This window comes from Apostichopus japonicus, chromosome 15, assembly GCF_037975245.1.
Source record: "Apostichopus japonicus isolate 1M-3 chromosome 15, ASM3797524v1, whole genome shotgun sequence".
Classification (NCBI taxonomy): Eukaryota; Metazoa; Echinodermata; class Holothuroidea; order Aspidochirotida; family Stichopodidae; genus Apostichopus; species Apostichopus japonicus.
The window spans coordinates 12963425-12989505 of NC_092575.1; the positions used below are offsets into that span (position 1 = coordinate 12963425).

General features: G+C 37.3%; 1 protein-coding gene across 10 annotated transcripts in view; it reads left to right on the forward strand.

Moving 5' to 3' along the window:
- Window positions 1-26081, forward strand: part of LOC139980500 (RIMS-binding protein 2-like) — a 192495-nt gene that overhangs the window by 118726 nt on the left and 47688 nt on the right. For all 10 annotated transcript variants that reach the window (XM_071992160.1, XM_071992161.1, XM_071992162.1 and 7 more), the window contains 4 exons: window positions 4182-4271; window positions 10421-10543; window positions 11085-11189; window positions 15047-15215. In XM_071992160.1, the coding sequence (XP_071848261.1) occupies window positions 4182-4271; window positions 10421-10543; window positions 11085-11189; window positions 15047-15215 (487 nt within the window). The remainder of the gene's footprint in view (window positions 1-4181; window positions 4272-10420; window positions 10544-11084; window positions 11190-15046; window positions 15216-26081) is intronic.

The window sequence follows — 26081 nt, forward strand, 5'->3', positions numbered from 1 at the left end:
TATTACTACATGCATACATTGAAACAACCAGTGCTCCTCTTGCAAAATGGAAGAAGTCTGCTTACCCTCCCGTAAGATCGGCGATTTTTTAGAGCGTGAAAATAAAACTCTGGTAAGAATACAACTAGATTTATGCTTCAATGTCGGTTTCCCGAGAGCTCAATTTGATTTTGTTTTTTACTGATCTACTGTTTGAGGAACCAATTATCTATAGGGTTATACAATCTATATACACTGGTGTGGATTCTCTGGCTCTGATGCGAGCAAGTGATGTTAATTGTCATCTGTGATGCATTCATGTAATCTGATTACAATGGTTACGAATGCGAAAGAACCATTTTGGAAGGGGGGGAAGGGGGGGAAGGGGGGGGAAATTGACCCAGATCTATACTTTAAAGTATGCTGTATGTATCAATTAAAGACAAAGGTGTTTGTAAATAGATACTCTTTATAACTTACTTTTTAACATTCACAAGTTCTTAATAGTTTGTAGCATTTTATGTTCAAGTAGACCACTTGAAACATTTGTAAAGAACAGCATTTATTGATTCACACCGCTGTGTGCACATGAAATTCCATCCCTTCCAGAGATAGGTTGCTAAATGCTTGGTGGAATTCAGCCTGCTACCATTTTAGAATACTTGTGTCCTTCTAGCTTGCAATTGAAACTGTACATGCACATGTGGTAACGACAGAGTCAGAAGTTAATCGATGCTTCCAATGGGGAGGGGGGGGAGGTAGCAGGAGTGGGAAAGGCTCAAACATGAGTATACTATGGCTTAGAAAATACGGTGTGTAAAATATTGTATTTCTGAAAGCTTGTACAATTGGTACATATGTTCATCCTGTACAAGCAAGTTGGAGTAAAATTCACTAACTTAAGAGTACCCTGTCAAAATAGAACAGCTGTTTAGCAACTAACAAAATCCACTGTAGCAAGGCTGAATCTATTGATAAACAACAGAGATTATCTTGTTAAGACCAGCAGTTCCTTTATATATTGCATGAAACTGCACAGCACAAAAGAATATGTCCTATACAGAAAGGCTGCAGCCCCCTCAGCATACTATAGCCATTGGACAAAGTGCCTAAGATAAGCATGTGCAAGTAAATCCCAATTAGTTGATTTAACTTAGATGCCCAGTTTTTATCACGCTATGTTGATTTTTTTTTATAAATTTTTTATATCATTCAGGACTTACTAGAAGGCTCCTATTATCATGTAGTCCTATAACTAGATCCACTTTACCTAATCAACTTGCTCATTATTAGCAAATTATGTGGCTGTCTAAATAAAACTAATCACTATTATGAAAAAGACAAAATATTTAGAATTGAAAAAGAGTCATTGTTTCCATGTTAACGAAGGTTAGGCCTGTTGAATTAGCAATATAGGGAAGTGTTTCTTGCTTTCATCGGTTGCAGCACTGTCATGTAGAATAAATATTAGAAAGGTTGGGGATATGAAACCTGTTGAAAATTTGGGCAACCTTTCAAGAAGCTGGCTTTTAAGTTTCATTGACAGAAAAATTAATCTAACCTGTGGCATCTGTTACTTTGGAAGGCTGTATGCTTTGTGTCATTATGTTACTAATGGGAAATTCACTTTAAAACCTGATAACATAAGATAATGTTTTGTTATTTAATATTTATTGTACTCTTCAATCATGACCAACGCATTTTCTGTATGATAAGATACGCTACAATCCTTCTCTTGAAGAGACATGCTCGATGGCTTATCTAACTAAAACCAATTTGCTTTAAAAATGAAAAATTGTTTGACTAAATTGTTATACTCTTCAAACTGTTAGCAAAATAAACATCACCATCCAATCTACAAAAATTAATGTTTACCTGAGGGAGAATGCTTGGGACAGATTGATATGTCTACTGTAGATGTACTAAGCTGTCAAGGCAGGTAAACTCTTCTAGAACTTTCCCCTTTCTTACTCTGCTCATAACTTTCCATATTTTCATTCTAAACATTTAAAGAACATTTAAAAATAACATGAGTCATTAACTCTTCTGCACTTGCAACAACATTGGATGCAAACACCCAACAATCTGCTATCAAAGAAAGTATTTAAACAAAGTATTAATGAATAGAAACATATTTAAAAGAAATACCAGTGGCTCTGTGATGTCATTTCTAGACTTGTTCAAGTCATTTAATCTTGCAAACTTTTAAACTTTTATCAAAATAAACATCACCATCCAATCCACAAAAATTAATTTTTACCTGAGGGAGAATTCTTGGGACAGATTGATACGTCTACTGTAGATCTATGTACTAAGCTGTCAAGGCAGGTAAACTCTTCTAGAACTTTCCCCTTTCTTATACTCTGCTCATACTTTCCATATTTTCATTCTAAACATTTAAAGAACATTTAAAAATAACATGAGTCATTAACTCTTCTGCACTTGCAACAACATTGGATGCAAACAATAACAATCTGCTATCAAAGAAAGTATTTAAACAAAGTATTAATGAAAAGAAACATTATATTAAATATAAAACACCAGTGGCTCTGTGATGTCATTTGTAGACTTGTTCAAGTCATTTTATAATCTTGCACCCGAAGGAAAATCAACAACGGTCTGCATTAGATCTCCCAAACTGAAAAAGAAGATTTTGCTGAGCGTTTGATGAGAGTTCTCTATCTCAATATATCCTTACCATATAGGTCAATGATGATGGGTTGTTTTTATCCGTCCTTTAAAAAACTCTAGGAGAATAAACGAGATTTGGGATGAAAAAGAAAGACAAGGAAGTATTGACAAGTCTGTAGGTCTTACGACCTGATTGTTCGATGTAATCAGGCGAAATGTGTCAGTTCTTTTTAGAATAGTAGATGGCCATTTATGCTAATAGCAAAGCACATCAGCTATAGTTTTCCCAAGAAAGTTTGTAATTTAAGGAAATTTACAGCTGGTTTGAAATCATTTGGTTGTTTGCTTCAAAGTTTAACTTAATTTGACAAATTTCTCAAACCAGTTCACTTTGCTTTTCGAGTGTCCATGGAATTTGCCTCATATGCATTGGGAAAGTTGAGTGGCTTAATTGTAGCTTACTCTTAATGGCAAGTGGCTTACTGTAGTCTATAATTAAAAACATTAGCTTGTGTTTGGATGTTTGTCTTACCATTTGAAAGAACCTTCCTTCTTGAAGATAAAAACTGAATTGTTTCTCGGGGGCAAAAAATACCATTCTTTGGCCATCACCAGCTAAGACGGCAGCTTTTTCGCTTCTATATTACCATTGCCTATATCCATGCAACAATTGCACTGGTCTAATTTAAAGTCACAAGTGGATGAGAAATATGAAAGGACATTATTCTGGCATGCTTATTGTCCAAGGTTAAAGCTATATATAAATTACAACTATAGATCTATGAGACTGTTGACCAGAGATTTCACCCAAAGAAAATTATCAAAATAATTAATATGTATTCAGTATGGTGGTTGAAATTTACATTGCTTTTTTTTGGTTGTTCCAATAGTTATATTTGAATAAAAATCGAAATAATTTCCTAAAGTGGCTAACCTATGAAAGATAGTATTTAATGGTATTGATATCTAGCTATTTGAAAACCTCTATGGTAAGTTTGAATGACGTGTCACTAGCAGTGTTCAGAAAAAAAAATATCTTAATTCAAGAACATTCCTATATATAGATATACACATCGACTATCATAAAGTGTGTATATATTCAAATGCAGATTGCTCTGCAAACACAGGAAACAAACAGTGTATATAAGGTAGTGAACTTAAAAACATTATTCCAAGTCTGATATAGGTCTATATATAGCCTCTGCAAATTTACATCACTCGTTCAAAATTTTGAAGTTCCGAAAACCTAGAAATGGAAGTCGCTGCGCACGATTTGCCCGGTAAAGGTTATTCTGGGATAAATTTTTGTCCTGGAATTTTGTCGAGCAAACCGTGCATCTCTCGAGTCGTACGTGGTGATAAACTGCCCCGAAAGGATTAGGTGGTAATATTTGAATAGGGACTGTTTGAAATCCTCACTTGGCTCGCGATCATTTTCTACTTTTAAACCATCACTCATTCCCCCCATTTAATTGAAATGAGAAAAAATGTCGCAAATAGCCCCAAGCCGTAACAGTCTCCCCTCAACGGGGGTTTACAATTTCTCTTGTTCTTTTTTCTGCCATCTACAGACGGTTCAACTTCAAAATGCATTAGCCCAGAACTCATCCCTGGTCAAACAGCTTGCAGAACTTCAGGGGAAATTAAGCGTCTTTGAACAGGTGGGTAAACCTTTGAGACTTGACATTCTCCTGGGTCGACTGTCAACTTCTTGGTAGTCGAGTGAGCTTACCCAGGGAGACGTTCACCTCTGCGAGGTTTTCTCAAGGACGAATACTTATCTCGTTTTCTTCTCCCTTTCTTTTTTTCACATTTAATATTGTTCTCCTTTCTTCGATTCTCCTTTCTCTGAAGAGCAGCTTTTGAATTTTTGGTCAGTAAGTTTATAAGAAACCTATATGTGGCATGAAGAGATTGCAGTTGGTCAATCTAAGTGAGTAAAGTGGACGTCTCATACCATATTAAAGATATTTCGGAATTGTCAGCTCGGGCACTTTTGCATATAGTGCATAAACAAAATGCAAACAAGGAAATTTATCCAAGATTTTGTTCTCTAAAGGCATTTTCTTTTCAGTTTGGGAAATTAAAGATGATCAGATCAGGCTGAAGAACATGCATTGTAATTGGATTTGAATAACAGCATCTTTTCGGAGATTTTAAACTATCTCAAGAATAGAGCAATATTTTGTAGTTCTTCACAATTAGGGATCCAGGTACATTCATTCATTTAACATTCATTCAGGGGAAGAATTAAAGTATTGCTCAGGAATCCCCTCCCTGGGGATCCAGGGGTGTATGGCATAACCCCTAAGTTTCAACCTCACACAAAACTTCAAAAGTATTGATTAGCAAAACCTTTTGTTCATACCTAATGACACACTTAATTTATAGTTTCAAATATACCTTGAAATGCACCATTTGACATAATAATCTTCCAATTTTGCTGGGTATGACCAAACCTAACCCCCCCCCCACCCCATACCATTTAAGAATCGGATTCAACGGAGCCGCAGTGCTACATTCCTCCTTTATAAAATCTTGGATCAACCTGCAGCCCTTCCATTAAGGTTGGATTGGACCACCTAAATCAGTCACAGGCCATTCAGAGTCGACCCCTCACCCCCCCCCCTTGGCCCGGTCCCTTAAAATCCTATTCTCTCCACTGGAGAGATACATTAACTATAATTTCAAGGAAAACAAGACACAAAGCACAGTAGCACCAAATGTGGGTAACCTGGGTGGGCTGTACTCTAGTACTCTCCATTATAATCCAGATCGCTTTTCGTAACACTTTAAACAACCATCAATGCAGGATGGGTCAGTCGGCTTCATTCTCCAGCCTCTTCATGATTATGTCACAGCTGCACTAACAATTATCATTATCAGACAAATCAGCATGATTCGAATTAGTAAATCTTTAGTAGCATCATGTTCCCTTGCTACACTGTCATCTTAATCACATATTAAATTATTAAAAAGATCTGTGGTCGGGCGTGCGTCTCCTTTGATATTCTTCTCGATACAGTTAATATACTAAGGTACGTGTGCCTCGAACAATTCTGCTATCCAGCTGCTGTTCTCTGTTAAATATTCATAAACATATCAAGAGCATTTTATATGCTAACAGTCAGTTAGGCTTTCTACCTATCGTGCTTCCTCTTCCAGAATAATTTCCTCCCCCGGCAATTTGTTTTGATTTTCTTTGGGGTTTTTTATCCTCCCAACGATGCAAGCCGTATCCGAGCATAATTCAGCTGCATGAAAGAAAGGATTTTTTACCCGGCGGTAGGCAGCATCTCGTGCCCTCGAGAGACAGATTGAGATTTATTATCGGCTCATCCTGTTTTCATTTTGCCAATTTGTGCTCTTTTTTTCCATCGCAAATCAGATTTTCATCTTTTTTTTTTCATCTTTTTTTTCTTTTTTGATCACTTTAAATTTGGTGTCTTGTCAGTTGAAAAAGGTGTTACTTGGCTACCATAGCAATATCTGCTGTATTCACTAAGAGCTAACGAGGGAATTGTCGAAATATTCAATTCGAAAGATTTCATGAAATGAAGTCGCGGTAGTAGCTAGTATAAATAAGTATGCATAATGAACACACGATTTCTTGCCTTTGTTTATTAATTTGTAAAACTAGCAGAATGGCTGTACATACTTCTTTCAGTCTATGTCGGATTTTTTCAATATTTTTTTAGGTTCAATTCCTTTATGGAGAATTGGGATTTGAATGAAAAAGGAATATTGGAATGATGATATTTTTCACAGAACTATAAAGTGGGCCAGGCTACCGAGGAACTTTTTTCCACATTTTTTTTAACTTTAGATTTAAGCGATTTTTCAATGAAATAGGATGTGGATTTCACAAAGAGATTTTATAGCAAGAACTGCCTTGGAAAAGAGCAAAGATATGCATGGCTAGAATGGGGTTTGAACCTGGTGACCTCTGGGTTACAAGCCCAGTGACCTCTGGGTTACAAGCTCAGTGACCTCTTGGTTACAAGCCCAGTGACCTCTGGGTTACAAGCTCAGAGACCTCTCAGTTACAAACCCAGTGACCTCTGGGTTACAAGCTCAGTGACCTCTGGGTTACAAGCCCAGTGACCTCTGGGTTACAAGCCCAGTGACCTCTGAGTTACAAGCCCAGTGACCTCTGGGTTACAAGCCCAGTGACCTCTGGGTTACAAGCCCAGTGACCTCTGGGTTACAAGCCCAGTGACCACTGGGTTACAAGCCCAGTGACCACTGGGTTACAAGCCCAGTGACCACTGGGTTACAAGCCCAGTGACCACTGGGTTACAAGCCCAGTGACCACTGGGTTACAAGCCCAGTGACCTCTGGGTTACAAGCCCAGTGACCTCTGGGTTACAAGCCTAGTGCTCTACAAACTGAGCTATCCATCCCTAATAGTTGGTGGTGATCCCTACTGCATAAAGCCATTTCTTTGTTCGTTCTTTACCATTGTCTAAACTTTCAAAGCCCGTTTTCCATCATTTGAGAATCCTTTCTTCTTTGTTTCTCTTCAAGGGTAATGAACTACCTCAAAGAGATTAAAATTCATCTGCATCTTGTCGTAATATTCCAGATAAAAATGCAGATAATCGACGTTGCCTCTCTGATTTCCTTTTATCTCGAAACAGCCATTAGTGAATTCCTCCATTGGATAAATTGAATCAAATTTTCATTCCCTGTTTTGTATCTTTTCTCCTCGTCAACGTTTCTAAAATACAGGACGAGCTGTAATTTGAACACATTTGTCGATAGAACTGATTTCTCATTATTCAGATCTACTTTTATCCCTGGTCTCGCCACAAAAAAAAATTCATTACGAGGCCGTCCGGAAGGTTAAAAGACAAGTTTTGCATAAAATTCATTTTGAGTCGGAGTGTCAGGAAATGCAAGCTACTATATTTCTAAGGTGTGTTTGCCAAAAGCACCTCCAGAATTTATTGACCTATTGGGTACAGCTTTCCTCAATGTGAAACCAGCTCAATTAGTTTTGTAAGCATTTAGAAAGTTTTTTCCATAGAGAGTATTATAACTCATTTGCATAAAACTTTGAAAATTTTCCTTTTTTATTTTTTTATATATTTTTTTTTAATTATTAATCCTTTGATTTTTGGAAATAATACTTGACTAATAAAACTAATATGGCCTACATTGTAATGGAATTTTAGTGTCGAATAACATAAATTTTTTGTTGTTGTTGTTGATTGAATCGAGACACTCTGATGTTGTTTGAATGGATATGAAGTTTGTCATCGATGGTATGAAACACACACTTGTATTAAGCCTGTAAAATTTACCACTGATGTATATACCATCTCAGTTCATCCTTGCATGCAATTGGAAAGAATCAAGGATGTACGTGGAAGAAACAGCTTTTTTTTTTTATATATTTCTTTTTTTCTTATCACAAATTGGGGAGAGTGTAATAAATGTTTCCATATTGATAGAGTACAGAAGACCTAAAGGGAAATGTCTGCATCATTTATGATGCGCCCCGGTCTCCGGTTTCACACGGAGGAGAGAGTTGTCTTCTTCATCAACATAAACCATATCCTCGAGTTAATTTGTATCTTCCAACGGCCATAAACTCTTGGCAACAGGTTTTTTTTTTAATGCCACAAGGAATAATAAAATATACAGCATAGTCACTTTTTTTTTCAATGTATATAGAACAGGCCCATCAGAGATTAGCGAAACGAAACGTCGGCGGTTTGGTGTAGGATATACGTCCTTTCCTTCTCGCATTCAATTATTAACGGTAGATGAAAACACTGTATGATTTATGGTTCTCTTTGTGTAAGAAAACTGGAACCGTCCTTAATGTGAACGCGTCACAAGTGGTGAGAACACAGAGATGAACGAAGGAGTTGATGGAATATTTATGAAGTCATGTTTTGATAGGAGATTATAAAGTGGTATTGCTTGGATGCATGGTTAGAAATTTATGGTACTCTTTAGTGTTTTGTTTTAACATGATAAACATAATCTCTCCATTAATTTCAGAAAATGTGAACATGCTTTCCATAAAATTACGAAAACTTAAAAGTTCTGTTTGAAACAATAAATGAAGTGTTTCTTTTGGCCTATGAACACAAGACAACCTGCCGGTGGTTAGTGTGATATCAGTCACTGACAATAAAATATTTATGTCCCAAAGCTTATATGCAAATTAGACTTTACCAATACTTAGATCTATTTGCTATGGAATGTTATTTAGGACTGGAATGTAGAATTGAAAATAGAACACTGCCCAGACTGAGTCATAACTTAAGAATCAGACAATGAGACAGTATGTCTGTAAAGCCGTATAACAATGTTTTAATCTGGTCATATTAATGTACGGTGGCAGTAGTGGGATTCTCCGATTATTATGTTTTGGCACTCATTTCATAGTCAATCTTTAACTTAAAGGAGGAGGTACTTCATCTATTGGAAAAACTTTACTTTCTAAATGAGGCTCTCCAGCCATGCTCAAAATCGATAGAGGGCGCTGTCATATCGGACATACAGTATCTAATTCCGCAAAACTAGACTTGTTTCAGTCTCTGACTGCAGATATACATGCAGGTATACCTAAGTTGACCATATTTCACTAACTGGAATCAGGGACATTTATTGCGTGACTGATATGGGGAGGGGTCTAAGGGGAGTGCCTAAGGTGCTTAGATGTCAAATGGTGATTTTAGAAGCACTTTTTAAATCAATTTTACTTTCAAAAATGTAGCTGTTTCTTAGATGAAATTCACTTACTTTACGTGGTTCTTTGAGAGCTTGTGAGTTGCTCATGCTCACACTATAAGTGTTGTTGTGTCACCGTAGTTGCCAATTATACGGTCGAAAGCGTGCTAGGCTAGATCGATCTAGCATATTTTCACAGTGTTTCCACTTTACACTGGCCCACCTGAAATACTGGTTATAAGTTCCGTTCTGCGACTGCACACTTGACTAAATTTTGTTTTTACAATTATTTTACTGATAATGCGGGATATTTTCGAAATTCCTGAACATTTTGACGAATCGGGGACATTTTCGGGACACTTGTTCATCGGGGACAGCACACTGTAATCGGGACGTCTGGTCGCCTTAGGTATACCATGAGTTGTTATCACTAGTGGTATACACAATTTCGCTCTCTAATTATGGAGGAAGAGATCTTTTGAAATATATATTTTCAAACTTTTCAGTAGCACTTTTATTATTGGTACACCCAACCTGCAAAAGTGAAACCCTGAACTAGTCAATCACCCAGCGCGTCAGTATCCAGCGAATTTGCACGTGATCGTGGAACTTTGATTGGAAGAGGTCTGTAAGCAGTACAGATTACTCGCATTAAGAACAATATGACAGCATCCTCTGTTGAAACACTGGAGGGTCAAACTTGGGTCATCAATAAATCAATACCGGACAGAATATTTCTGATTGAAGTAAATTTGTATGCGTAACCTGTGAGAGTACGAGCATTTTCTTGCTAAAAACTTCTTGGTGAAATTTGCATGAATTTTGACATGCTGTTTGGGAGATAACTGTATTTCCTACTCAACAATCATGCTCTCATTTGCTGCTCATATATACTACTTTTTTTTCATGTACTAATGTGTTCATCTAAAGGTCAAGAAAAGTATAGTGTCTCTAATAAAATTCTCATGTGAATACTGTGTTATCCTCTAGGAGATCAAGTAATACATAGATAGTATAGAGACACCAATAGCAATTAGATTAATATTAGTCTAAGTGCTTAAAAATGACAATTAATAACAAATAAAAATGTCTTACTTTTTTCTCTTTTTTTTTCTGGTTGTAGGTGTCTGAAGAATGTAAGAAGCTTAGGACTGACCTAGATTTGCACAAGGCACTGCTCAAGAAAACCACAGACGAAAGAGACTTATTCAAAGCAAGACTGGAAAAGCTAGAGAACGAATTTAAGGTACATTATGATAAGATATTACCATTGCAATCTGCCTGTACAGGTGATGCTCAGGCTCAGTGTGCATTTACATGATCTACGATACTCTGATTCACAGATGATACGTAGAGGCTCAACAACACTGGTTATGTGGCTTCGTTGAAACGTTATTCATGAAGCATGAGAACAATTTTCTGTTCACATGCTAATACCTACACAGCTGTGATATATGTAGAGGCAACATATTGAAGAGATGTTAAGGTTTGTTCTTCAAAGGACATTTTGGGCATATTTCCAAAATGATAAAGTTTTCCCCAAAAGTCTTAATAATGAACTATTAAAAATATGTGCAGCTAATATCCCAGTGTGAGATAATTGTCTTATGGTATCATGTTATAAATGAAAAATGATTATCTGACAAAACAGAGGAAGAAGAAAAACATCTACATGCCAAAAATCCGCTGCTAATAGTCGTAATCGATCCACTCATATCTGCCATATTGTAGCTTTGATATCAGATATCAAAAACCATCTCAATTTTTACCTTCCCGTTCCCCCTCAGCTGATGCAGAATTCCATAAGAGAACGGCTTCTATTAGAAAAAGAACACGCGGATGCCTTGCAGAGTTTGAGGCAGAAGCAAGATGAGATTAAAAGATTGCAAGAGGTTAGGGTTTTCATTTGTTTTATCCCACTCGACCGTGTGAGCCGGTCAACACCTTTTCTCTCCCGAGAGAAATTAAAAACAGTCGGACAAATTCTTTCGTAATTTCTTTCCAATGATGCAATGAGGATGCACAGGGAAATGAAATTATTACTTATGTCCATTTTATTTTCTGATTTGATCAAGTTTTGGCTGAAGTCTGTTCCAATGGGGAAAATGGAGAGCACTGGATGCTGTCTTAATTCATTAAAGGGGTTCAGAAATGGGTCATAGGTGGCCTAGCTGAAGGGCAGTCATTCTACGAACTCTTAACAGCCCAAGTGTGTCTGTGGGAGATTAGCTGGGGATATGCAGTCTCTGGGAGATTAGCTGGGAGATTAGCAGACTGTGGGAGATTAGCTGGATAGTTAATGAGGTACACTTCATGATGGATGGATGGGTAACAGAGTTACAGTTTTTAGCACATCTGGATTTTTTTTTTTAACATTTTGATGAACATTTCAGATGAGAAAAAATGTGTATTTCTGCTAAATGAAAAAACCCACCTTAGTTTAGCTAGCCTGGGCCTGAACTCAAGACCTCAGATGTTAGGTTTCATAACTTCTAATGCCACAGCTTTATCCACTTGACCAGTGCAGCAGACCCGTTGCCAGATTTTGAATGCATGGGGGGGACGGGGGGGGGAGGTGGGTGCACATTGCTTGGTTGATGTCCATCCTGGGGAGGGGTTGAATGGGAATTGTTTCAACTCTCCTTTGAGTAATTTTTGTTTGAGTGGATGCACAATGGTACAAATCATTTCCATCATTTTCATCACATTTGTTTTAGTATAAGTTTTAATGTTGCCAGTTTACAACTACTTTGCATGCCTGTGTTATAAACTATCTGGAATGGTCTAAAATATTTTTGGGTACCCCAACCCCCACTCTGCATGGTATCATTTACAACATCTCTTTATTTACAGTGGTATGCAAAATATGCTAGAAGAGGCAGGAAATGGTCACCAGTGGTAAAGATTAAAGGAATTGGTTGCTTTTCAGTCTTAAAATTACAAGACCACTTTTCATTATCCACGACGAGATTCATACAAGTCACAACTGTTCAGTAGCATGCCGACGCTATGAAGTATTTCACCTCGCTCAAACAGGCACGATTTAGCCTATAACTATATACTGTAGCTAACAGCTGATAAGGACAACAACTGCCAAACTTTTGGAATTCAGGCTGTAAGCCTGAGTAGTACATCTCTGTGAAACTGTTGCAAAGTATCGATTTTGGTTTGGAAAGTAAACCGACTTTTATATGAGGTGTAAAAGAATCTGTGGCAACTCCAGAGCAACACAAACTGCAAAGTGTACCCAAACCAGCTGCTAAGAAGATATTAAATATCACCTATTTTATGCTGGGTTACCCATTAGATTCTTAATTTTGGACATGCTCGGTTAAACTCTTGTTGTGTTTTTAAGTTTGAAAGCAAAAAAACAAGATGGATTTTGCAATTTTTCAGTATTGCCTAAAAGTGTTGGACAAGTTATCACTGCTTTTACATAGTAGGGTTATGTATAAAGTTAACAGTCTGAGAATTGAAAAAAAATCTTACTTCTCTGTTACCATGGAAGTACACATTGACAGCCTGCAAAAACTACAAGATCCAGTCAGTACATCATGATATGGGAGGTACTCATCTCTAAGTCTCATCTGACTTAACCTTGCATGATTATTTTATTTTTTTGAGATCAAAACGCACGGTAAACACCGAAAAAGGTGAGAACATCTCTTCGGTGTAATTTTCTCTTTCCAGAGAATATTAATATTGTACTAGAACAGTCCAAGGTTAGGTATAATCTTGGAGATGCATTATAACCTTTACCCAAAGTACTTTTGGCAAACTTAATTAAAGTGGAAATCAAAAGTTTTGAGACGTGAAAACTAATTTCTGCAAAAACAGAAGAGAGACTCTCCCGCTCGCTTTGTCTCGCCAAGTCACCTTACGTGTTGTTTTGCATCTTAAAAGACACTTCTTCCTAGACCAGTAAAAACAATTCTGATATCTTTTGTTTTAGTAGTAGAAGATTATCAAGTACAACAGCATCCAATGAAATAATAAAATTTGCCTAAAAGTGCCTACCCTTTATGTTGGAAATGAAGGGGACAAATTATTTGGGATTGATGCATACTATCCTTTTTGTACTTAAAATATTTCATAAAATGTAATTTACAATATTTTAGTTAAACATGGACAGACCAACAGCATATATCCTCTAAGATTATTTGAAACAATTTACTTGCTTGCCACTTTTCCTGATTACTTTGACAATGACATAGACCCACTTTAATAACCAATTGCGATTGGACATAGCCTCACTTTAATAACCAATCGGCTATTGCTATTGGACATAGACCCACTTTAATAACCAATCAGCTATTGCGATTGGACAAAGACCCACTTTAATAACCAATCGACTATTGCAATTGGACATGGACCCACTTTAATAACCAATCGGCTATTGCGATTGGACATAGACCCACTTTAATAACCAATCGGCTATTGCGATTGGACATAGACCCACTTCAATAACCAATCGTCTATTGCGATTGGCTGAGGATGTGTTTATATAATGGCAACATAAACTTTGAAAAAAATATTGAAATCTGTGAAGGTCACAACTCTTAGCCGCTTAGATAACACAAAGCATGGAAGAGTTAATAAATTTGTCCAGTAACCCATGTTCACCACTGGCATCTGAGTAATTTAAGATGCATAAATTTGTCCATGCTGTGATGGATAGGAGCAAAGAACGGTTTGAATTTCGAACATGGATTCTAACCAGTAACTTCGGGTTCCTTAACCTTGGGGTTCGTTAACCTCAGGTCACTCATGGTTTGAATCCAATTCTAGCCAAAGATTTCTCTTCTAGCTTCCATTGTTTATGATGATTTCCCAGTAGGTTTCGGTTGTTCATTTACCGTTTTATGAAAATCACATTATGAAGTAGATTTCCACATGGTACGTCGCTTCATCGGAACGTTGAATTCAGAGATATTTTTCCCATGTTTTTCCAATTTTAACCAGCTGAGGGGATAGACAGTTGAAGCTTTCTACAGCACCTGATTCTGTTAGAAGTGATTTTTAAACAAATGTAATTATGGCATGCAAATACGTATTCATTTAAAACAAAGAGAACTCGTCAAGTGAACAACTCTATTTTTTAGAGATGCCAGGGTCTTGTAATATCGCAACGACTAAAAGATGAAGTACGTTTGCTGCAAAATGAATTAAACTTAAAGAAAGCACAGGTCTTGAAAAGTAAAAGAGGAATGTTTGCGATGAAGAAATTACAATATTCTTGCTATCCTTTTACTTCTTTTTTTATGTACTATTTTTTTCTTCTGTTTTTCTGTTCTTCAATGTTTCTGTGAACCATGAGCTGAAGTTAACATCCGAGTAGGTTCACATACCCTATCATGAATGAATGCCACTTTCAATCGTAAAATACCTGCAGCTCTGCGTAGATGTTTCAGGTGGAGTGATTTCTCTGTTTTCTTCTTCTTCTTCTTCTTTCTCTTCCTCTTCATCTTCATCTTCCTCTTCTTATTTTGAATCTCATGATTCAATAGTCGTACGTTATGCATGCTCTGAATTCCAGCGTTTTCTAACTTAACTCAAACGAAGAATAAAACATTAGATAATTCAATACAGATTCTTGAAATGAATAAATCATGTCAGGAAGTAGAGGAGTCGGAGGAATGGAAAAACGATTGCTCGATTCTTCGATCACGCAATCCTCCGTTTTTTCGAGACAGAGATGACACAAGGAAGAGATTATTTTTCTTGTAAATTGGTTGTTGTTAATTTCTAGGAGCAAGACCAGGCCAAGAGGAGACATCAATTTTCTGTAGAAAAACTGGAAGCAAAAGTCACAAATCTGGAGAGGAAATGGGAAGAACAAAGCAGTAGCTTTAGCAAGATATCCAAGGAACTGACATCGATAAGACAGGATACTGACACCCAGATCAAACAGATAACTGGTAAGACAAAATTCTCTCAAACTTCCTACCTCCCTCCCCACCCCCCTCCCCTCTCCAAACTATGTATGAATGTATGTATTTTAGATCCTCCAAGCAGGAACTTGCGAAGAAGCCTCATTGGCTTATCAAAGTCGCAAGCTGACTGAAGTCAGTCTCTTAGATTCATATTTAACGTCCATGATTATGAATTGTCAACAACTCTGTAACTGGACGACATACATTAATCTTGGAGTGACTCGAACTCGGGACCTTATGATTGAAAGGCACCGGCATTAACCACTGAGCTAACACTCCTGTTATTAGTTCATTAACTGGTTCTAGCTCAAAACTAGTTCATTAACTGGATGTGATTCTGGCCTGGCCATAACTTATTTAGATAGAAAATTTTGTTCCTTAAAGAGGCCATGACACGAAAAATCCAATTCATCGAGAGTAACTTCCTCTGAATCTATGAGAAAATCTATGTTCAAAACTATCCTCAACACCTTGAAAACCTCAAGGACTAATTAGTAATTAACGTTTTAATATTCGCATCCGAAAATAGATATCTGAGAATGCGATTTCACAACAAGACAATGATGACGTCATGTTAGGAACACACGTGCAAAGCCCAGGCATGTATCGGATGCGCGACGATCATACCGTTCCAGATACAGTACACGCGCATTTACATTGACAGAACAACCACTGTATTACGCTATATCGTTAGAAATTTCAAGTTTGTTTTACAACTGTTGTAAACTATCCGAGAGAAATGCCGGTCCGTTGTGTTGTTGGGGGCTGCATAAATATCATTACCCATGCAATTAGCCTTCATCCATGGCTGAAGGACGAAAAAAACACGGCGATTATGACCAAGTTTGTGCACAACACCAGCGCCGATTTCACTGGGCCTAGCCAGTATGCAGCTCCGAATGAAGCGAACACTTGACGGAAGCATACTACGATCCCTCCTTTTTGTTATGAAATAAAACAAATGGACTTTAACGGTTCGACATAAAAGAGTCATTCTTCTGTCAAGTAATCCACAAAAAACTACTCTGAAGACCAGATCGGGGAACAGGAAACCTCCAATGGGGCAAGTGGCGATCCTTAGGAGGTAGTGCGCCGAGCACTAGTAGTACTATAGTATTAGCGTTACTACACTGAAGTCGCAATAGACGAAGAGATTTTACTGTATCATCTAAATTAACACCCCCTTCATTGCTCTATTGTATACTAATAAGCGATGGGTTACATCTTCTTGTGAACAAATCTCAGTTCCCCAATTTATTTCTGGAATATGCTGGATCAGTTAGTTATAGCAATAATTTCTTATTCCTATTCCAGGAAAACCATTTTCTATGTTGTGGAGGGAGTGGGGGTAATGGGGATGGGTCAAAATTGGTAGGTAAAAAGATTTTATTCCAAAGGGTGTTTAATTAAATCTCAAAGCGATTTATTTTAAAGTCACAGAGCCAAAAATTCACACCACATAGTTCAAGTGTTAAATCATTGAACAAAATTAATCGATATCAGTTCTAGACAGTCATTCTGGACAATCTGAACTAACATTAACAACAATCATTGTATTATATGACATAAAAGTAAAACTGTACTTTCCATAAACATTATCATTCTTAAATTACACTAATGTAATTTGTGACATCAAAGGAGGTTAAAAGAAAACAACTTACATGAATTTTTTGGCTTTAAGCCTACAAAGCAGTTGCATGTCCATCGCTATCAATCGTTGTTATGACAAATTAATTAGAATAATCCAGAAGCAAATACAATAAAGGGTTATTTAAACCAAGAAACACTGCACGAAGTAACTCACATGCAAAAATGTTACACAAGCACGACGACACGTACAGCACTGATGGGCAATGTGAAACACAGCATCACACGCATTAAAACAATCGAAGACCATTAACAGGGTGTACAGCTGAGTTTTTGAAGAAAGACTACAAAACAAACCAACTGCTGCTGAAGAAACAAAGTCTAAACATTCAAGAGTTCTGCTGCCTCCATTGGTCTTTATTATGACTTTTCTGTCAAATATCATTGGTGATATGGATATTTTGGCTTCCAGATTAAAGGTACGAATCAAACGTCTGGGAGGTAAATGCCCCTAAAAAGGTCAATGCCCGTTCCCTTATGCACATATTATATGACATCACGGTCACGCCAATACTTGTGTCCAAATGCTTCAAAACATGCCTTTTCTTTCATTGTTGATGTTGGGTCTGGAAAATAACCTTTTCATCCTGAATTAAAAGTCTTGAATTTTAATATATCAACACTGAGGGAACCCTGACGGATTGATAATCCAACACAATCGTAGTTTAGAAAAGGTGTTTCTGGAGGAATTTCTCAACCAAGGCTTCCTATACAATGAGTTTTCTCCTGGCAACTTGAATCCAGTGTAATGACCATTGGCTGGAAAATCACTTCTGATCCTTTGGACTGCACATGATGGTAGCACAACCCTGACGTGTCTTGCTAGGAACCCCAAGTATCATTGAACCTGTTGACCGTAGGCTATGTATCTGTACTGCCTGGGAAAAAATTTATGAAAGTTCAAAATGTATTAATGTTGGCCATGATGTCCACAATATCAAGCAGGCATACCAATGTACAGTTATGGTTACATTTGTTGTGATTTTACACCTTCCATGTATCATGAAACATTCTTTTGTTTCAGAAAATTGATTTGCAAAACTCCAGGCCAAAGTACTAGCCAAGTAATAATGAGTATGAAATAACACATATGCCTACCTAGCATGGCTGCATAATGCAACTTACATCCCCGAGCCAAACTTTCAGTATGCAACCAACCCTACTAGTACTACACACTCTACATATGGGTTGTAAGTTACCGTAACACAACGCACAATACGGTTTAGGGTGTTCCGCGAATTCCAACAACACATGCACAAAATGGACTGGATTTTGTTTTTAAATGCTTCGTTAATAAATTCTTACCACGTTGTATGTTCCTTGCAATGGTTTCGAACGGATTTCTTCTTCGATATGTTGTGGAGCTTCAATTTCGGCTCGTTTAACAGGCTCGAACTGATACGGTTCTAACACCTCCGCTCCACCCTCAATGTTCGGTTCAATATTGGAATGATCATCGCCTTCACTCTCTGCTTCGAATATGAGAAAGGGCACTCCAATTTTAGCCCAATTTCACCAAGGGCGTAGGAACCGGGGGGGCTGGGGGGCGCCAGCCCCCCCAGTGAAAAATGTGGAGGGGCGGAAGTATCATTCCGCCCCCCCACTTCGCAAGTCAAAAAACCCCTTTTTCATTTCCAAATGAGAAAAAAATCTCATTTGGAGCACCAAATTGCATCTAAGGCCAGGTGAAAATACAAAATTAAGTTTACAAAATGGAGTGGGTGTTGAAGTGTGCTATATTGCACCAAATTGCATCTGAGGCCACCTGGAAATGCAAAAAAATCCAAAGGGGAGGGGGACACCCCCTCCCCTTAGACCCCTCCCCCAGGCCGGCCATCAGTCTTCAGCCCCCCCACTCAAAAGTAACTTCCTACGCCACTGAATTTCACTGCCTAGTGAAGAACCATTATCACTTTGAACTTCGGTTGCCGCAATTGGTTCTGGATCCGCCATTTCACAGGAAATTTTGATTTGATATCGCACTTGTGATCGGTGTTTTGTTTAGTAACTACTAGTGGTATGTGTACTTGTCTACTGTGTACGTGAATGGTATGTTCGGAGGATCGTAAGCAACGACAACAAATGTGTTCAAAACGTGACGTCACATGACGTCATGCGAATCGGAAAATTTTCGAGTAAACAAAATTTCAAACGCCGAAAAGGGTAAATTCATTCTCAATTTTCGACTTGAAAAATCCAGTTTTAAACTGGCAGATTGGTTGATACATGTTCTAGAGAACATTCTTTGATGGATCCCAAAAATATAGGACTTTGAAATTTTCGTGTCATGGCCACTTTAACAGAGCAAAATTTTTAAGGATATTTCTGGTTTTCCCTAGTCGGCCAAAAAAATGTCCCAAAATATGACAAATAATGACCGATGTCTACACACTGTAGGAGAGATGTGTAGGTTTGATGTTTAGTACACCAGAGTCAGTTACAAAGTCTCCTTTGGGGGGATCATAGGCCGACCTTTATCTGTTGTTCTTTTTTAGTATCTACAAAGTGATACCAATTATTCATTCTACCTATTTTGGGTGTTCATAGTTAAATTTCAAATGCAAACTGAATCTGGTGTACACAACTTAATCGTCTGCCGTGCGACCTTCAAAGCTGAATTTGGTTGACTGCACATAAGTTTGGTCGTCTGAGACGACGACGGGACAAGCATTAAATATTTGCTCTGTTTAATCCAACTAATCTAATCTAATCTATGTGGTTGTGATCATTTTGCAAACTCTACCTTGAAACCAATCATGCATGATATATAAAGCTAACTTTCTAAATTTGTGTTCTATAAATTTAAAATAGTGCACTTTGTTTTATTTGGTGACATTTGAAGATTTTGAGTAATTCTGGCATTTCTAGTTAGCTTTTGGTGGTCCTTAAGTATTAGAATATATGTCTTCAGGTATATTTATCTCGCATGTGTGTGTGTGCGTGCACTTGTTTTGTATTCTGACCTAGGACTTGAACAAAAGAATTCCAGGTCCTCGGATATGATTTCTAAAGGATCACCACGTCCTCGAAAGAATTCTATTGTAATGGGGTATTGTTAAGGTTAGGGTACGTGCATTTGAACAATGGAAAAAACAATGGGGTCCTCGGTCTGAATGTAAAACACACCTGTGTGTGTCTGTGTGTCCAGCACCATGTTGCAAGATTGGGGCAAATTGAATACAAAATGTAAAATTTTTTAGTTCAAAGCTTAGTTTTCTTCCCAATCACTGTGCCCATTTCTGTTTCCGTTTCATAAATTTGTAAAGATTTAGACAGAAGTTCTGTTCTGGAAAGTTTTTTTTTCTTTTTAAATGCAGATGTTTCCTTGCACTGTACTTTATTTCTCTAGGGAAATATCTTAGCTTTCAAGAATATTCGGTGGACTCTTTCCATTTGTAGAATAAGAAGAAATTATTCCTTAAGTGGATAATATGAGGAGTAACTTGTAGCTCAGCTAATGTGATTGGATAAATATTCTCAATAGCAAGATAATAGTTGTGTGATTGAAGAATTTGGCCTTAATCCTACCCAGGCCTTACACTAAAATTGTCCAAAACTATGTCCAGCAAGACAAACCATTCCAGTTTTATTTTTTAAAGTGCAAACAGTGTATTTACCTCTGACCACTGAAAACCAGAAGATTATTTTTCCATTTATATTAATAAACAATATTCAAGTTTGGTGGCATGTTTTGTATGCGATACCACAAAGTTCAGTTCAGTTCAGAACTTAATATATTTCGCATATACATAGACATACAAAACAGTGCATAATGGTATAAACAGGATACTAGAAAAGCATAAAATGTTTATCAAAGCTAGTAACCCTAAAGAAAAGAAAGAAAATAACAGAACAAAGTAAGAAAGAAAAACAAAATGTACAAAACAAAATAGACAATAATATCAAAGGAATAACAAAGGATGTCACAAAGGATGTCACTTGTATTGTGAACGAGTGATTACCAGATCCATATTGCTGTTTGTGCAGGTCATAGTTCAAAGTCTAAAAACTTTGTAAGCATAAATAATTTCAAAAGAAAGTAAATTGTTATGGATGGACAAAATTCATAGATTCAGTGTACAAGTACAAGAACTCTTTCATGTTTTTGTGAAGGTCAAAAGAGGTCACAAGACGGAAACCTTATAAGCAGGCTAACTCTAAAAGTAAAGCTTGAACTTCATACTTGGTATGTACGTGTCTACATTTGCACAAGAACCTTCCTAATGGCAACAGTCAAAACTTGAAACGCATGCAGTATTATATTAAATATTCTCAAAGAAATGTGGCAAGGATTCACTTAGCTTGTTGGCTTCCCATTTTTTTCATTTTTTTTTTTAAATATATAAACGCTGCTGTTTCATTCTCTTCTACAAGTTTTATGCTGTCATTACATTACTTTTTTCCCCTTTTTTTTCATAGTTTTTACTTTTCTTGTTCCTTATAAAGAAGTTGAAAAGAAATATTCTTTTTTATTTTCTCAAGTCCAAAGTTATTGTTTATTTTAGCTTCAAGGAGTTTAGTCAGAATGTTCAACTTTGGTTAATGTCGCGTATAAAATTTAAACTTTCATATGTTCCTTTTGATGAAACGTACTGTTCAAGGTTGTCTGGACAGTATGTGCAATATTAAATTTCCCCCTAAAGGGAGTACTACATTGTATTTGTCTCCACTTTCATTTGACTCTGCTTACGGCAAAGTGAAGGCTGCCAATGTTGTTTTGTCCCGTGCGTCGCTTATAAACTTATTCATTTAGCTTTTTCGCTTAACCTGAACGGTGACAAAAGTTCATGATTAAGATGGCTGCCAGAACTTTCTGTAGAACTAGCCCTTTGGGGTATAAATCGTAGAGAGACAGAAGGGAGAATAAAACTGCAGTTGGCAGGATTAACCAAATTTATCTCTTCGAGTCTAAAAGCATTTTCTTGTTACTCTAGCACAACCAAATCTCAATTTTGTAGCCATCCTTTACATTTGAAGCAGAGATATTATTGTGTAGGCCTAAATGTTCAAAACCTCATTCTGCATTCTAAACTAGGTTGTGAACATTGAGGGCTAAATAACATTTTGTAAACAAGAGGGCTAAGAAAGGCTTACAGCAACTTAGTTCATCTTCATTAGAAAGTGTAACATTTAACCATGTTGATATTAGCAAATGGAAAGCTTGAAATATCTGTGCCATAGGGCTAGGAGTTTCTGGGAACATCAGCATGACTTAATTACAGTTAATTGGATAAAGGATTACATTGGCTGTCAGTTCTGTGTCTTTTATAATTACTGAAATGAGATCATCACACCCACTCCATTGTCATTTAGTGTCATGTGCTTTATGCGTGTGATCTTGGTGTTGTAAGGAGGGTAGAAATGTTTGTCACTTATAAGGTGCCCAAGGTACTATGTAAAAAGTAGGACGCTGAAGGGGACTGTGACCATCATGCATCTGTGCTGCCATGTAGGACAGACAGTAGGCACAGCCATGTAGACAGTAGGCACTGCCATGTACTGTAAGCAGTAGGCACTGCCATGTAGGCAGGGGGCACAGTAGGCACTGCCATGTAGACAGTAGGCACTGCTATGTACTGTAGGCAGTGGTTATAGTAGGCACTGCCATGTATGCACAGCACAGTAGGTATAGCCATGTGGAGAGTAGGCACTGCCATGTAGACAGTAGGCACTGCCATGTACAGTATACAGTAGGCACAGTGGGCACTGCCATGTAGGCGGGGGGCACAGTAGGTACTACCATCTAGGCAGGGGGCACCACCATGTAGTCAGTAGGCACTGCTATGTAGATAGTACTAGGCATTGCCATGTAGGCAGTGGGCACAGCAGACACTGCCATGGTCTGCAGTGATAATCTCTTTTGATACTTATTCAGCCTAGCTGCATGAGCAGGATTTTGTAAGCAATAGCAGCTTTTGAAGTTATTTTGGCATTTCATTTGTCCAAAAATCCAATACTGAATCGGTAAGACCTAGATACTTAAAGGGGAAAGCAAATTTGACTGGTGAAAGAGGAACACATTATAATTGCACCCCCGTGAAATTTGAAAGCAATTGCTACATGACATTATTGAGATGTATTCAAAATTTGAAATTATCACAGATTGTATACCGTGAGTGAACTTGGAACAAGCATGTGTGATTATTAAGTCATATGTAGTCGAACTCTGGTAGCAAAATTATTTTTTTTTTTGATATTTGTTTTGGGCATGCAGGATTCCAATTTTTATCTGAGGGGATGTAGAGTGAACCATTATCAATGACTGTAAGTGTATTCCTATGGAAAAGTGTCCATCAAGACACAAAATAAATGTCAATTTAAAAGAAGAATATGTCAAAGAAATATTGTCAGTGTGCTTCTATCAGACACCACAGCTGTTTGCGTCCAGTTCACTTTTGATACTCTCTCAACTTCAAATGCTGTTATCTGGAAAGCATTACTTAGAGGAATTGCATGCAGACTTCTCCATGCAGGATACTTAGAATATGCTCCTTTTCTTTCATATTTAAGTCAAAACTAAATTTTCCTCTTGACTAGACCTTAATTGGCAGAGGAAATATTAAGAGATAAGTCATGTGGGGTCCATGTAGGGGGGTTGGGGTCCATGCAGGGGGAGGGGGACTGGGAGGGGAATGTGTAACCTTACTATTTATTTTATACCCAATGTGCACAAGTATGTTCACTCTGGCCAAGTCGTTGGTGATAATATTTTTAGCCATCAGATAGTTGAGATATATTTAATATCCAGAAGGATTTAAAAAGTCACTGAAAATGATCCATGCTATACTACTTCATCACATGACCCAAAAAGGGACAGGGGCTATAAGAAAGGACTGTCCCACCTTCCTGTCGTTTTTTTTTTTGTCCCTAGTGTTTTTTTTCAATTACAAATAGTGGTCATTTCCTATCCATTCGTGCATTTAAATAAAATTTGAAAATGATAAGGTCATTTCTTTCCGCCCTACATTATTTGTTTTGTTCATAAAAAATCACTCAGACCTTTACTTTTTACTATCAAATTTCCTTGAACCATGTTGCACCATAATAAGAACGCAGAGGAAGAAGGCGCTTTGGTTACAGTTCTCGATTTTCACTGTAAATATTCGACGACTTCAGAAATGAGTTGAATCCGTACCCACCGCGTTTCGGGGAATCGATTCGATCACGATCCAAGTCTCTAGTTACCGTCTGACTCCGAAGTTCGAGGCTGCGGAGAGCGTCCTCGCGAATGCTTCTCCTCTTACCATAATTGTCTCTGATGAATGGATTTGGCCAAAAGCCGTTTAGGAGAAGACCGATCTGTGAAGTGACATTTATGTCATCAATTTCCATTTTCTTTTTGTCCAGCTGATAAATTTTACGGATGTATGCGTGCAGATCGATGGACGTGCAAATTTTATGACACATTTCCACCGATAACCTTGAAGGGGTAAAAAAAACAAGATTGCTTGCAATCGGTTGACCAAATAATAATCCTTCCAATTGAACTAATATGTCCGGTGATAAGGTCACATGATCTCACTTGACCAATTACCAGCCTTTCTCTGATCCATAACAAAACTTCATCCTATACATGAAACTTGTTGGCCAGATCACATTTTCGTTGAGTTTTATTATTATTTCTTTTTCATTACTTTCTTGGTAATGCATATAAACTAGTATATGGCTGCAAAATAAAGTTTGTTACAAAAATGTCGCAATTAGAGCCACAAGGAATGGATACATTTGGACAATTGGCAGTTTTTGTTGATAACTGTAGGATTTTACCGATCAACATAGGCAGTCATGATATATGTTAATAATGCAGGACAAATGTTGGCTCACATCCTTCCCCCTCCCCCCATCCCCCTCCCCCCTCTGAGACTTTAAAGAAACCAAGATTTGAATATAAACACAAAGAGAATGACTCTACAAATCATGTGGAAGTGAATGAAAATTAATATCCCCAGCATTTTGGTTCATGTTTTTACACAATTACCAACAACGTTCTTTAAATTGCCTCCAGTTAAAACCTACCTCTCTGAGAAAAAAAATTTCTTTTGCGGGTAGCAAAAATTGAAACAGTTTTTGTTTGGATATTAATTAATGGCAAAAACAAGAGAAGACAGATTGCGTTTTTGGAAGAATGAATGCTAACGTGAAAGATGACTGTTAAATCCTTCAGAATACTGCCGGTTGCTATAGAAATAGCTGACCTGGATGGTGTTCCTTTCATTTTTTCATATTTTTCTCACACAAGATTGTTTGTCCCTGGAGTATGAGATACCTCTAGAATACAGTATAATGTGTTGCCATTGCCGTTACAATCTGTATCAACATTTATCTAGATTCAGTGCTTCAAACATCTGAATATTTGCTTACGTTAAGACATTTCTGTTCCTCGGCAGTCAGACTTTCTAAGTAATTACTTTCACTGCGTAAAGTCAGAGCTGAATGTTGTTCTGCCCGGTAAATTATTACATTTCCACTGTCCTTGTCGTCAATATCAATTTGAAATTGACATATCCTTTTTTTGAGTAAGACAAAAGAAATATTTTTGCCTTTTTTTTCTGGATATTTGCAGACAATTTATTTAATTTATTTGATTTGTTTAAGCTACATGCATCCCTTTCATTGAGATTGACTAATCATGCTAGAAGACAAACATCACATATTAAAAGAATAGCATTTGTAATTAGTTTGATATTAACTAGTACCATAACAAGTTGCCATAGGCATAGGAGCCCAACTTGATTTGGGGGGGCTGTAACGACTTGCCCGAAAAATATTACCAAATTTTTCGCATGCTCCGCGCGCTCAACATGTTAATGTGCATATCGTATAGGCATGCATCGGTTATTACATCGCATGCCAATAAAACACAATCATTTCCGTGTTATTACCCTTCCATATTGGTTATAATTATTGGGGAAGTCATTATAATAATAATGATAATAATAATATCAGTTTAACCATTGAAAAACACATTGCAAATTATTTTTCTTTCAGTAGGTGCCCGAAAAATTCTCAGCATATTGCCCGAATTTTCACACAAATTTTTGGTTTGGGGGGCTGCACCCCCCCAGCCCCCCTACCCCCGCCTTCTACGCCTATGCAAGTTGCATTTGGAATAAATGGAGACAACCTTTTCCAGTTAGTTGACAAACATTGCTATGAAAGGGGCAGTCTGAAACAGTGTTAGAGCTAGGATGTAAAGAGGATGGG